General features: G+C 39.0%; 1 protein-coding gene across 2 annotated transcripts in view; it reads left to right on the forward strand.

The window, feature by feature from the left end:
- Positions 1-9,308: 9,308 nt before the first annotated feature.
- si:ch211-126j24.1 (phosphofurin acidic cluster sorting protein 2) overlaps positions 9,309-14,251 on the forward strand; it is a 72,512-nt gene continuing 67,569 nt past the window's right edge. Inside the window, exon 1 of one of the 2 annotated variants that reach the window (XM_047804443.1) lies at positions 9,309-9,758. In XM_047804443.1, coding sequence (XP_047660399.1) covers positions 9,538-9,758 — 221 coding nt within the window. In that variant the 5' untranslated portion in view covers positions 9,309-9,537. The remainder of the gene's footprint in view (positions 9,759-14,251) is intronic. The other variant, XM_027169990.2, reaches the window with a different exon arrangement.

Here is a 14,251-nt window from a genome sequence, read left to right on the forward strand (position 1 = left end):
TACTTGAATCGACTTGACTTCACTATATATAATTATAGTCTAAAGACTATAATGATTTTAACAAATCCACTAGCTAGACATGCACGCATGCAACATGTATAGAAAATAGAAGACTTACAATAAAAAAAAAATATATAGAAAATACAAAAAATTAAATAAAAATTTAGAATACAATAAGTTAAATTAAACATAGTAATTCAAATATATGCATAACAGAACAAGAGTAATTTTCATAATGTACTTTAAAGAACATGAATTAATAATGCCAGAAAGATATACATCCTGCTTGATGTTGGTAAATGAATGTGGTGAAGATTTACATATGTAGTCGTCACCAGAAACTAAATCATCGGTGTCCCACTATGTAGTGAGTCAGTGTTCTTTCTGTTGCCTGAACTGGTGTTCACAATATACTGATCATAAACTAGGGAGCTGATTGAGATGCATTTATGAACACTGTAGCATAAAACAAAGAAGTTAGTTAGATCCATTTCATGCCTAATAGTTATGTAACAAAAAATAGGCCTAACATTGTAATGGAACCTTAAAATGATTTTATTATTATCGTTACAATTTACAAACTAAACATGAGACATCCATGTTGGGGCTTTGCTTAGACATGTGTTTGTGTCATGTGTTCTTGTTGCTACTCACCTTTTCCTAATTGACTGTCATTATAGTGTCTTTTTCCAGTTTGGCTCAGTTGGTATTTTCTGTGTTTGTTCTTGCCATGTTATTTATCGTTTTTTTTAATTAATAAATTGTCTTTTTGTTATCCCTGCATTTGGGCCTGGTTGTATCCCTGAAAACACTTGTTTTCTGACAATCCAAGGTAAAACTGTGTAAGACCCGTTGTGTAGGGTCTTATGGTATAATTAAAGACTCATTTAGCTGTCTTTCTATTCTTGAGTGATCATGTACGAATATAAAAGCCTTGCTTGTGGTTCGGTGGGCAGAATCGCCCGCCGCCTCTTAGCTCCAGTTGTTGATCCTCAACTTTGGTTACTGACTGTGCGGAGTGTTACATGTTCTGGCTGTTTCTGTGTGGGGTTCCTCTGCATTCTCTGGTTTCATCCCACCTAAAAAAAAAAAAAAAAAGCTTGGGCTTTATTAGATTCTTCCTATGTGAGTGTGTATGATGTCCTGCATTGGACTCTCATCCCATGTAGTGTGTTCCCAGAATAGGGAACTCTGGATCCATTGTGACTCTGGCCAGCATTTTTTGAAACAACGTTTCTCCAAGACCATGGTGATAAATAAAACAACATGGAGATAAGGACTTTAAGTTGTCCTGCATTGTGCGCAACCTAGTGCAAACAGTGTGAGACAAGATAGTGCAGATAGACAATACAAAACACTACAGGACAAATGCACAAAATAGCACTGACCAGTGTACTTTCTGTACAATGTGCTAAAATAGAGGATTCTAACAAAGAGGGTTCTTGTAAACATACAGTATACACTTTTGCAGTGGAATTAAAAAGTTCTAGAGCCCTCTGCTGCCCATGAGCTTAACTGCGATTGAAAACTGACAAGTGTTTCCCTTCCCTCAGACTGATCTCTACAGTAAGCCTCTGATGAAACTACATATGCCTCTTGTTTTGATTTGTTAGGAAGAGGAGCAGAACTGTTCAGACCTGATAACTGGGAGCAGAACTAAATTCAGTGCTAAACATACAATTTCTCATAAACCTGAAATGAATACTAGCAAGATGGAACACAGCAACAAGCGGTGGGTTGAGTAGGACTTCCACAGGAGCTCAAGAGTGTTGCAATGAACCCTGTCTCTTCCAGTCCATGAGGTAAATCATCCAACCTCTGGAATTGATCTGGGCCTGAATGAGGAAAACCAGGGTGCCTTAATCTCCAGAGTAGGAGACTGTAACTTTGACCGTGTTCTATTTTAAATCATCAATGTAACGTCTGTGAGCGATTTGTGAACTACCAAAAGAGTAGATAGTGGATAATATATAAATATTTATATAGATAGTAAGAGAGATCTCTGGCAATGAATCACTACTGGTTCCAGAATGCATCTCTGCTTTTGAAAATAACTTGTTGCCTTTTGATTTTGTTTTAATTATTTCTCAGTCAAGTACAGGACCGAGGGCCTACTGTAAGGAGAATGTCGTCACCATAATGATGGAGTGTGGTAAAGTCATCTGTGTACCGTATGTAAATGTAGTCATCTGTGTACCGTATGTAAATGTGTGATGAAAGGCATGATTGGTCTTTGTAGTTTAAAAAAAACAAACAATATTCCACAGAATCAACTGCTTCACTTCAAACTGAGAGGCCATTTGCTGGCTAAATTCATGGGGCATCAGGTTAAATGAAGTGAGAAATAAGTGACAAACAGAAGTCAGGCAAATGTGTCTGTATTATATCCATCAAAAATATCTTGTTGTTATCTGCACTGTGACATTAGTGTAATAAATATAATTGTGCAGGTTTAGAGACTGTTGACCTTTTCCAAAACCGATAAAAATCACGCCGGTCCAACCCTGGAGTGCTTCTTCTGCTTGTAAGAGTTTCTTTGAGTTTAGCAATGTCACTGGGTTATGTTTTTCAAAGCTCACAAAGGTACAAAAAATATTTGGGATGTTGTTGAGTACTTCACTCCTTCATGCCTTCACTCAGACTGGTGACTGAGCTACTAGATTCCATCCTCTTTCAGCTGTCAGGGTGCAGATAGTGAGCATGACAGTTCCCTGGCAAAGTCTCAAGTGACAGCTGCTCACTTGATTCCTTTTCCTGAAGTATAATGCTCAAAAACATCACACAATGTCACAAAATGATTATGTTAAGCAGGATTACAAAGGATAAGAACTTATAAAGCAGATTTACTTTAAAAGAGAAGGAGATTGAGACTTTGCTGGGGAATATACCAACCTAAGCATTTATTTAAGGTGCGTTAGTCAATACTGTGAGAGTTACTACATGCAAGAGAGCAAGGGTTATTCCCATCCTAAAGAAACCTGCTCTGGATCCATCAGACACCAGTACTGAAACTACAGACCGGTATTCTTAAATTTCTTTCAAAAATTCTTGAACGCATTGTCTATAATCAACTGTCTGTCTATGTCTCACAGAACAACCTCCAAGATCCCAACCAGTCTGGCTTTAAAGCAGCTCATTCGACAGTGACAACCCTTTTGGATGTCTCTGAGCAAATACATGCTGCTAGATCAGCCAAGCTGTCATCCATCCTCATCTTACTCAACCTTTCAGCAGCATTTTGCTACAGTCAACCACAAGATTCTCTTGTCCACCATCAGGTGACTTGGGATTTGAGGATTGGCATGGGAATGGTTTGCTTCATACCTGGAAGGACAATCATACCTGGAAGGACATCTGCTCCACGCAGACTCTCCACTGGTGTCCGACAGGGCTCAGTACTTGGTCCTCTTCTTTTCTCCCTGTATACTCACTCTCTTGGGGAAGTTGTTTCCTCACATGGGTTATCTTACCACTGCTATGCTGATGATACACAATTTATCTTCTCTCTCCCACCCTCAGATACCACAGCTTCTGATCGGATCTCAGCATGTCTGGTAGACATATCATCATGGATGAGCGCTCATCAGTGAAACCTCAATCCCAGAAAAACTGAACTGCTGATCATCCCAGGTGATTCATTCCCAGGTCATGATCTTGCAATATCCCTGCATAATGTTCTGATCTCCCCTTCAGTCACAGCTCGCAACCTTGGGGTAACCATGAACACTCAAATGTCCTTCTACAACATTGGAAGGATTCGGCCATTTTTGTCCACATAGGCTGCTCAGGTACTTGTTCAGTCATTGATTTGTCATCGCAAGACTGGACTACTGCAATTCACTACTGGCAGGTCAAACTATGAACGCAATTCGTCCTCTGCAAATGATCCAAAATGTAGCTGCGTGACTTGTTTTCAACCTTCAAATTCTCGCATACAACCCTTCTGTTGTGCTCCCTCCACTGGCTTCCGGTAGCTGCGTGCATCAGATTCAAAACACTGATACTTGCCTACAATGCCAAAAATGGACCAGCTCCCTCTTACCTCAAAGCCCTTATCACTCCTTGCACTGCACCTCACACCCTCGAGCTACCATCACTGATCGATTGGTCTCACCATCTCTCAGGGTAAAAGGTAAGAATACTACAAGACTCTTTTCTATTCTGTGACCAAGGTGGTAGAATGAACTTCCACTAGGAGTCCTGACAGCTTTGAACAGGGTTTTATTGCTCATGGTATCTTAAGTATGTATCCTACTGTAGAGAACCAGAGTTAATGCATCCAATGATAGAGATTTAAGCACTTTTGTACGTTGCTCTGGAAACGGTGTCTGCCAAGTACATTTACAGCAAGACGCCCTTATCCAGAGTGACATGCTGTAAATGTAAATGTACATGCTACTGGTATACACAATATCTTGTCTATCTTAAGAAAAGTGCTACTTTCCATTAGTTTCATTACACAGTTTTTAGTTACCACACACGCTCAGAGTGGGCTGCTGCAAACATCTCTGCATAATAATACCTGAGTTGGATCCTTGAAAGAGGAGCGTCATTGTTGAAAAAATTATGAAAACACAATCTGAGTAGCCTCTCAGAGTTATGAGACGTTATTTGCTCAGGGAAGAGTAATCAGGGGACAAATACAGCCTTCATTCCCGCCACAGTAGATGATCTGTCATGCAAGCCATATCCTGCAGTTATTCCACCTTTTTCTTTACAAGACATTGAAGCTGCCTGTGATATGAGCTAGCTCAGTACCAAAAATAAGATTCTGGTTTTCTCCATTCATGTTATCTGTACTTCCGACCACCCAAAAACAAGACGATTGATCATCAGTAGTGAAGATTATCCAGTTATATAATAATTTTGCTAGTCTTTTCTAAATTTCTCTATCACCCATCTGAACACAGGCAGTAATGGAATGTCTAATTATTGTAAAAGAAAAAAAAACCCACAGCATAGCATACCCTTGGATTCAGAGCGCTCACAACTCTCAAAATCCCACATGAACTGATCTATCTTACACCCTAACCTACTTTACACCTGCTTCCTTAAACAATACATACATCATTAAATAGGCCAGCAAATCATTCATATATAAGATGGAATATACTGGGTTTTTAAGGACGTGTGCACCATTTTCATTACTTGTACACCATCACAGAATGGTGGCCCACCAAAAATGTCAAACCTGCTGATAAAAATTACAGGACTTTTACAATTTCTACAAATATTAAGTTTATCATATTAACAGTATACTATTACACAAGGGCACAGACAAACTCATTCGTACTGCACTCACTGACCAAGCCTTTAATACTACACAACAAAGTACACCACTACAAAGTGCACCTATTCTACAAAAAGGATAATCCCAAAGGGAGAAACAAAAACTCAGAATCTATTCAGGGTTAACAGCGTGGGACAAGGCTCAGAACCGAAGGCACTAAATTATATGCATGGAATGATGGAGTGAACTGGAAATTGTACTCAGAAGATGCACTAAAACTCAGGAGAAGGAGAACCTCAACTGGCGAGGAGCTAAACTTACACCTCATCTGTTCATTGGGCAAGTTCCTGGCACTCAGAGGTTCTCAGAGGTTGAATAGATCACAAAAACTCTCACAATCAACCCCCAGACAGCGTTTCCAGGGGAGGGTTATTTATTAGCTAGTTTACAGTCATACACACACAAACACACACACACACACACACACACCTATGAATAACCCAGTCTTTATGCAACACTTGCAAAGTCTTGCTCCTGCTTTTCACTCGTGATGTTACTGACCTTTTACTCTGCACATCCCACAGCCTGGTTTTGAATCTGCTTTGTACTGATTTCCAATTCTGTCCCTGCCTGGTTTAGTCTGTTTGCTGATTGTCTCACCTTGTGTCTTGTGTCTGCATTATTGTATTGAGGTTGCTTTGCCATTTCAGCTTGTCTGCCTCAGTCAACAAAAAACAAAAACAACAACCTATATTTGCATCCCGCCCTGTCTCTGTCTGGAATAGAGCAAAAAGACTAATAAACATCGTAAGCAAGGTACAAAGACAAAAGAATATTAGTAAACAGATTGGATAACTAATTTAGTTGTTAACCGTAGTTTATGTAATAGGAATAATACATTAATGCACAATTTTGTTAGTTCTAGTGTTAATGTACACTCTAGAACACAATATGATGACAATTTTACTGTATCTTAGAAACCTTTATTAAATAGGTGATATATATTTCATGAGTAAATTATTCAAATGATTTTAGATTTGCAATGCTTCAAGAGAGCTGTAGAAGAATAGAAGCTTGTGAATTCAGTCATTCATTTTTCAGTAAAAGCTTTTTCCTGGTCAGGGTCATGGTGGGTAGTGAGCCTATCCCAGGAACAAAGGGGTGGGAATACATCCTGAATGGAACAGCATTCCATTGCTGGGCACCGTGCAAACACATTCACACACTCACCCAACACCTAAGGGCTAGTCAACCCACTTGCACGTTTTTGTTGGTACAGTAGGAGAAAACCTACATGGACTCAGGAAGAACGTGCAAATCTCAGCACAGACAGTAACCCGATTTCAAGATGGATCTAGATACCATAGATCTTTAAAGCAGCAAGGTTACTATATCAGGAACAATAATTCAAAGTAAGCAGACCAGTAGTAACTCTGTGATGTACAAATGTGAGCAGTGGCAGTTGATGTCAACACAATAATTGAGTGTTGTTGAAGTCAACATTTTTGTCACTTGTGAAAACTTGTGGGACATTAAAATATGATTCATTTGGTCACTGACATTAATCAGAGTTACTGAGGTAAAGTGAAGAGACCAAACTGCAACAAAACTGAAGTGTAATAATGATTTGAATATGAATTGATGCTTCATGTAATTCATACATACTTATCCATACTTATGGATTTTCTTTACGAAAACATGATTGTATGTGATTTTGTCTATGTAGACAATAAAGTATGGACAGTAATAGTGTTTTTGGGTGAGAGGGGATATATCTTCTGGGGAAAACTTAAAAAAAATTAGTCCTGTGTTGCCGTTTGATGGTAATTAAGGAATAACCAAAGGAATATTCAGGCTCTATTCCTAATAAACAGGTTTCTCAAAGGGCTCATGCTTGTTTTTCCTGTAGGTGCAGGTTTTGATTGAGCCCAGCAGGAGGTGAAAGGATTACACAGGTCTCTGCATGTTAGAGAAAGTGCTGTGGAATAACAATTACACAGGTCAAGGGAAGCACAATATCTCTTTTCTTGCACATATTCATGAGATGATGATATGCTTGCTAGTGGTGCAACACATTCCTTCGACTATGGCCAACTAAAATTCAGAAAGGTGTTCATAATCTTAGCATTCAACCAACAGTATTAAAAGTCACATATAACTCACTACATCTACGTCTTTGCAGAATCTGTAGATGTTTTTTTAGCAATTTTATTCTGTGTCACTGTAAAGACAATGGGCTGGTTCTTTATTTATTTGTTGCATTTACATTTATTCAATTGGCAGATGCTTTTATAAAAAGCAAATTACACATGAGCTGAGATTTACATCTCAGTTCTCTCTGAGATCTCTCTGGTTGGTGTTAAAGTATTATTGGTGTTCAGCAGGGAAACAGAGACCTGGTTTCACACTATAGGCCTCAATGAGAGACAATAAATCCTGTGCTTTAAATCCACCAGGCAAGGCCTCATATGAACACAAGGTGGTGCTTCCTAACAAAATATTGTGATCAGAAACACTGTACTTAGAAAAAATGCTGTGTATGCAGTAATTTAACAGATAACATGGGTACCAATATACAACATAATGATATGACCCTTACACATACCTGATATATATTTAATATATGACTATACTAAATTATTTCATCTATGAATGGAAACAGTTCAGTGTCAGTGTAATAAATGATGATGAAAATCGTCTATTGCACAGAAACACAATTGTTCAATTTTTTTAAGTTGAAACTATAAAGGTGTGTTTAAAAGTGTTTTGTAAAACCAGAGGAAGTGTGAAAATGGTTTCTGCTGAGGTTTTTGCCCCAGTTTTTTGAACATAGATATATTTACTTGCACTCGAGGGACTGGGAGCTGAGAAACCTGGCTAAATTAAAACTGAACACATGACAACAAAGTATTATTGCATATGTTATTGCCTATTTTACTAGGGGAAGTGGTTCGGTGTTTTGATGAGGGATTTTGGTTGAATTTTAATTTAGATATTTAAAAAATCTTTGTGTAAATGAAATGTAAAGTGCAGGCCTGTTTCTGTACCTTTTCTGTTGTCGAATGATATTCTTTGTTAAATTAATATTTATTATTTCATCATTAAATTTAGAAAACAATCTTCTTTTTACGGTTTACGGTTTACGGTTGTGTTGGTAGATGATCATTTCACTGTTAGGTTTCCTCCCTGCTTTATTAATTGTCAGAATCAGAATCAGATTTATTGGCCAAGTGTGTTGACACACACACAAGGAATTTGGTTCACCAAATTAAACACCATAATAACACCATACTATAAGACAAGACAATATGATACAGACTATACAAGACAATACAGACGATGAGATACAGTATAAACAGTTAAACAGTACGAGTATTAAATATGAATACAGAATATATGACAGATCAGTTATGTACATAAAGTGTGAGGCGTGCACGGTAGTGCAAATAACAGTATGGTGTAATATTTTGTTTTGTGCAATATACAGCAGCAGTAGTGTATGTAACATACAGATGATGTGATGACTGACGTATCAGTTATTATCATAAGATAAGCTGCTGTTTCTGGATGCTATTCTATCACTCACACACACACACACACACACACACACACACACACACACACACACACACACACACACACACACACACACACATTCACATACTCCAAGAGACAATTTAGCACAGCCAGTCCACCTACTTTAGGAAAAACACATTAAGAACTTGCACAGAAATCTCACGCTGACTGCAGCCTGATCATCGGGTATCAAACTGCGAACCTTGCATCTGTATCCCAAGGTGTACGGTTTTTTTTTTGGTTTTTTTTTAATAATAAAGATGCTAAAGTATTATACGGTACTGCTTTGTTCCTCTAGGTGTGTTCCTTTCATTGTTTTTTTTTTGCCAGCAAAAGAATACTCCATTTGACCCCATTTAATCCCAAACTGCATATTTAGCTTTTTCTGTAATGGATATGACTCACATCATGTCAAGCCAGTGACAGGTCATGATGGAGTGTGTTATTGGGTGTGTTAGAAGGGTTCCTTCAGTACCAGGTCTGAGAACACATGGTCTTGAATAAACGTCAGTGGCTCCCCCTAGCGGCCACGACTTAAAAAATCCTTCACATTTTTCTCTTAAATAAAGCTCCGCCTCTGACTGTCGGCGAAGATAATCAGTGTGGATCCGTGTCCGAGATGATTCTTCAACAAGGGGGTTAGAAAGCGAGCGTGAGACAGATAAGAGATCCCTAAGTGAGGGAGACAGAGAGAGACCGGACATAGCTCGAGCTGCGAGCCGGGAGAGGCGATGATGGCGGCGGCCATAGAGAGAGGAGGGGTCCGGGCCGCCTTCATGAATCCAGGCACGGGAGGCGTCGGTGTCGGTGGTCTCGCACCGGGGGTCGGGCTCGCGTCCCCCGGAGTCATGACCGGAGCTGCAGCCTCGGGCTCTTCAGGTCCTGTTCCTGTTCCTATGAACCTTTTTGCAACGTGGGAGATCGACCGATCATCTCCGAGCTGCGTCCCGAGGTACTTGAGCACGTCTATTGTTTCGGGGACGTGATTGGAGCTTTTCAAACAATGCTTTCTCTATTTTTTACACCGTGCATAATGCAAAGCTGAAATGAGTTCCAGGCTTGGCTGTTTGTTCGTGTGCTTTGTGGGTACAGAACCAGTTTGTCTACACTGACTGAACAAGTAACGTTATGCTGGTTGGTCTTCAGATCAGTAATCTTCTGTTATCTTTCGTGCATTGTATATTTTCGTTTTATTTCATTTACTGGGGTTGCTGCATGAGTTGAGGAAATGATGCTTATTTTGTAGTCGCGTGAAATAATTTTCTTTATTTTGCGCCAGAAAGAGTCAGACCGCCTAAACCAGTTAAAAGGCTTGGCCGTGATGTAAACTAAACCCTAACTTCAGCAGATTCATCCGTTAGTGTGCCCTGGAGACTGGGAATTGGGTTTCAGTCATGTATTAAGTTTGTAAATTTAGTTATGAGAGCTTTTCCTCAGCACGAGCGTTTGTCCGGGATTGATGTGGTCGAGCTCGAGCGTTTGTCCGGGATTGATGTGGTCGAGCTCGAGCGTTTGTCCGGGATTGATGTGACCTATATTTGTCTTGCCATCGCCCTTTAGGGGAGTCTCACAGTCTCGAGCTACTGATAACGGATTCGTTTCCAGTCGTTTTGAGTTGTTTATGCCTCACAATTCGGTCAATTTAACATACACACTAGGACACGACTTCAGAAAAACGTGTTTAATTGCAGAACGAGACGTGTAAATAGGCTAAAAGACTTTTAGCTAATGAGCTTGTGTTACTAATGTAGTTTATGTGGGTTTGTAGCTTAGATCAGCTAAGTAGCTTAAATACTTTATAAATGTTCATTAACAAGATATACTTTCAAGCACGAACAGAGATAATACATCATTTATCATTTATCATGGTTGTTAATAATAAGGTAGTTTTTACAGTTAGTTTTTAGAACACACACACAAATAATCTGGTTCTGGCTGTTTGTGAGTCTCAAAAGTACAGACATAAATAACACTATACTATAATTGATTTAGACCATAAATATTTAGAGCAGATTAATTACAATCGTCGTTATTCAGTAATGCTAAGAAAACATTCAACTGTTTAGCTTTCCTTCCTCAAGAAATCCTTAAAAAACCTGCATTACATGGTAATAATCTAAATCACTGAGTTTGTGTATGTCTTGTAATAGTAGGCCAGAAGTTTTTGATTACTGGTTGCAGATGTCATTTTTCACTCTTCCAGCCAAATATGTTCTGATTCACTCCCATTTTATTCTTCCATAAAAAAAAAAAAAGTAAATCCCCACTTTTGGTTGTCTACTCATAGATCAGTTTTCATAGCACTCAAGGTGTTTTACAGCACTGACCATAACTAAACAATGTGCTCATGCATTCCCTGTTGGTTAAAAATGCTGCATCCTGACGGATGGATTGTTGGCCGCAACCACAACTCATTTGCGCGCTCTTTCACATGGCATGCACAGACCGTCAGAGAAAATGTGGGAGGGCCACAAAGGGCAAATTCTCAGAAATAAGAGACACTTTATCCTCAGGAATAGTTGGAATGGGGACAGCTGCACACTTTGCATCTGCAGAATGGAGGTTTGAAAACAGATTCTTCTGTGATCTGCTGTGTCGCTGGTACACTGTTTGCCAAGAGAGGTGAACCATGCTCCTCAGATGCTATCTGTGCATACTCTGAGAACGGTGCAGCACCAGTCACGCACGTTAGAATCCAAGCGATTCGTTCATCAGAGTAAGTGATGTTAACTTGAATGGAACGCTGGAATGCATGTCATCACCAGATCTCAAAAAGACACGAGCAATTAAGTCTCACAGTGCAGTTGAGACAATGGAAGCTGCCAACCACGTTTGGAACTGTAGCCCAGCTGTCACTTTACTGTTGTTTTTGGCCAGGCTGTTCAGCAGAGCTGGCTCCAAACAGCTATAAGGGCAACCTGGCACAGTGTTGGGTTCCAGTGGGACGTCCTTGGGCTCAGGGGACACATTTGTTAGCTTGTCCCAGATGTGTTTCCCATAGACCAGGACGAGCAAAAAGTTCTTCTTGCTCCCTTCCTGTACTTCAAGCTCCCTTATCTAGATTATCTGGTGTTGCTAATGCACCAGCTGCATTATCATTCAGTTGAATTCCGATGAAAGGGCAAATTTGAATTTCACTTAATTGCCAGAGCTGTGTGTGTCCTTACTTTTCTTTAAGGCCTCACAGAACAGAGTAACGTTTTATTACTCACCAGCCACATCATCTGTCATGCGGTCTGCAATTCTGCAACTCTCCCAGGATTTGAATTGAATACATTGCATCAGCATAGATTAATCTAAAAATAAGACAAATAAGACCTCTAAACCACAAAGTGTCTCTACTATTTGCTGTTTTCGGATTTTACCGTTTTCCTCTTTTTCATTGCCAGATGTAGGCAGCCTTGTGGAGGTTGTGTGTGAACCTCAGCACCCCACCATTCTCAGCAGGAAGAAAAATCACTTTGTGGATGGAGCCAGTAATAGATCAGGGCTTTCAGTAATTAAACAGGTTGCCTAGATCACCTTTGCTAGCAAATAGCACGTCAATTATTCATGCCGTTTCATTGGACTTTAATTGGTTTGGGAAGCCATGTACTGCCATTATTTTTGATGGAGTAATGTTGCCTGGGGAAATGGTTTCCTGGCCAATTAGTCTTTTAGGAGATCTATGCTTTCTGCCCTTATCTAAGCCTACCTCTGCTGCTTGCATTGTCATTGAAGGATTTCATGAGCTGTCACTGTTTGAACAGGTCTTTTCCCTGTTGTCCCTCATTCCTTTTTAACACTCCTAAATGGACTAGATTTGTTTGGTTTTGTTTTAGGAGCTATCTATTGGGGTGGTAATGTTTCACATTGAAGAGCATCAAGGGAGCATTTTGGAATGTGTTGTTTTTTTATCTGATCATCAGCTTGTGCCTTGCTCTGTGGGCGTGTCTTATGACCCGGCCTACCAAATTTTACAGAAATCAATAACTCTGTTGTCTCTTGGGCATCGGTGAGAAGAAAAGAGCACAGAGATTCTGTTTTGTGTAAATGGCCTTCTAATTAGTGTGAGCGAGAATATCTTTGCCAAAGCTTAGGTTGCGATTGTAAGGAATTTCCTTCAATGTTATGTAACTATGTAATCCAGCAATTATTATTAATTATTGAGTACAATGAAGCGAATAGGTAGTGTATGTTTTTATGAAGGTGGCACTTAATTTTCTGTGTAACATTAACAAGTAAAACTGCATATTATCTCGGACTCACCATCTCGGATGTAAAATGACAGATTTAATGTCACTTAAATGCCAGTAGTGTATGTTTTATCATTCACCAGCACAACTGGGTCAGAGAAAAAGATTCAGATTTCTTCAGTGTTCACCCATTTGCATTTGAATGTTTCAATTAGTGCTGGGCAAAGATTAAATATTTTAATCGCGATTAATCGCATGAGTTTTCTGTGATTAATCGCGATTAATCGAAGCATGCGCAAAATTCAATAATGAAATCAAAAGTATGGTATTGTGTAATTTTATTCTTTCAAAGTACTGCTGTATGAACAAAAGTGCAATAACATTTGGTTTGTCAAAACTTTAAACAAATAAAGTGCTTTTTTACAGTAGTTAAAAGTTAGTAGCAGTTAACACTTCTTGTAAATCTTAACTTAAACATTAATGTAATCAAATTAAATATAACATTAATGTTTAAATAAAACATTAAAACATTACTGTTTTAATAAATAAAACATTAACATTCTGTTTAGTTTGTAAAAAAAAAAAGTCCAGAACCTTGATCATAACATTATAACTGGCCCCTTCCGAGCAATTTAAGTGATACTTCAGATTCGAAGTACTCCGGTGATACGACAGTTTAGCTTTGCAGTGGTTACAAATAGCTTTAGTTCTATCAACTCCACCATGTGGAAGAGGTTTAAAATAAAAATGTCTATTTAAGATTTCGGTACCTTTCTCCATTTTTCTGTCCGCACCAGATATTTTCTGTTTCGTGCTGTAGCTCTCTTAGGCACACAACAAATGCTTTCATTGGTTGAGACGCGTGATGACGCTCATCCCAAGCAGCCAGTAGCCTACTGATAAACATCCCACCCCTCCTGTGACCCAGACTTTCTATGTGTATTCAAACGCAGTGAGCAACGGACTTTCAAAATAAAAAGTACATTAACGTGAGATAAATTGTACGTAAACGCGCTAATTGTCTGCGTTAATTAATTATTGCGTTAACGTGATAAAAACGCGTTAACTTGCCCAACCCTAGTTTCAATATAAACATAAGTCACTAATTAGTAAGCTTTGCCAGTCTGTTTGACAGACTTGGCTACATAGTAGGGCTGGGCGATATATGGCTGGAAACTGTATCACGATATCAGAGTTTCATATCGGTCGATATCAATAATTACTGATATTTTTATGACCCATTTAAAATAAGGACCAGGAGAAAAATATA

The sequence above is a fragment of the Tachysurus fulvidraco genome, chromosome 2 (genome assembly GCF_022655615.1).
Source record: "Tachysurus fulvidraco isolate hzauxx_2018 chromosome 2, HZAU_PFXX_2.0, whole genome shotgun sequence".
In the NCBI taxonomy this organism is placed as follows: domain Eukaryota; kingdom Metazoa; phylum Chordata; class Actinopteri; order Siluriformes; family Bagridae; genus Tachysurus; species Tachysurus fulvidraco.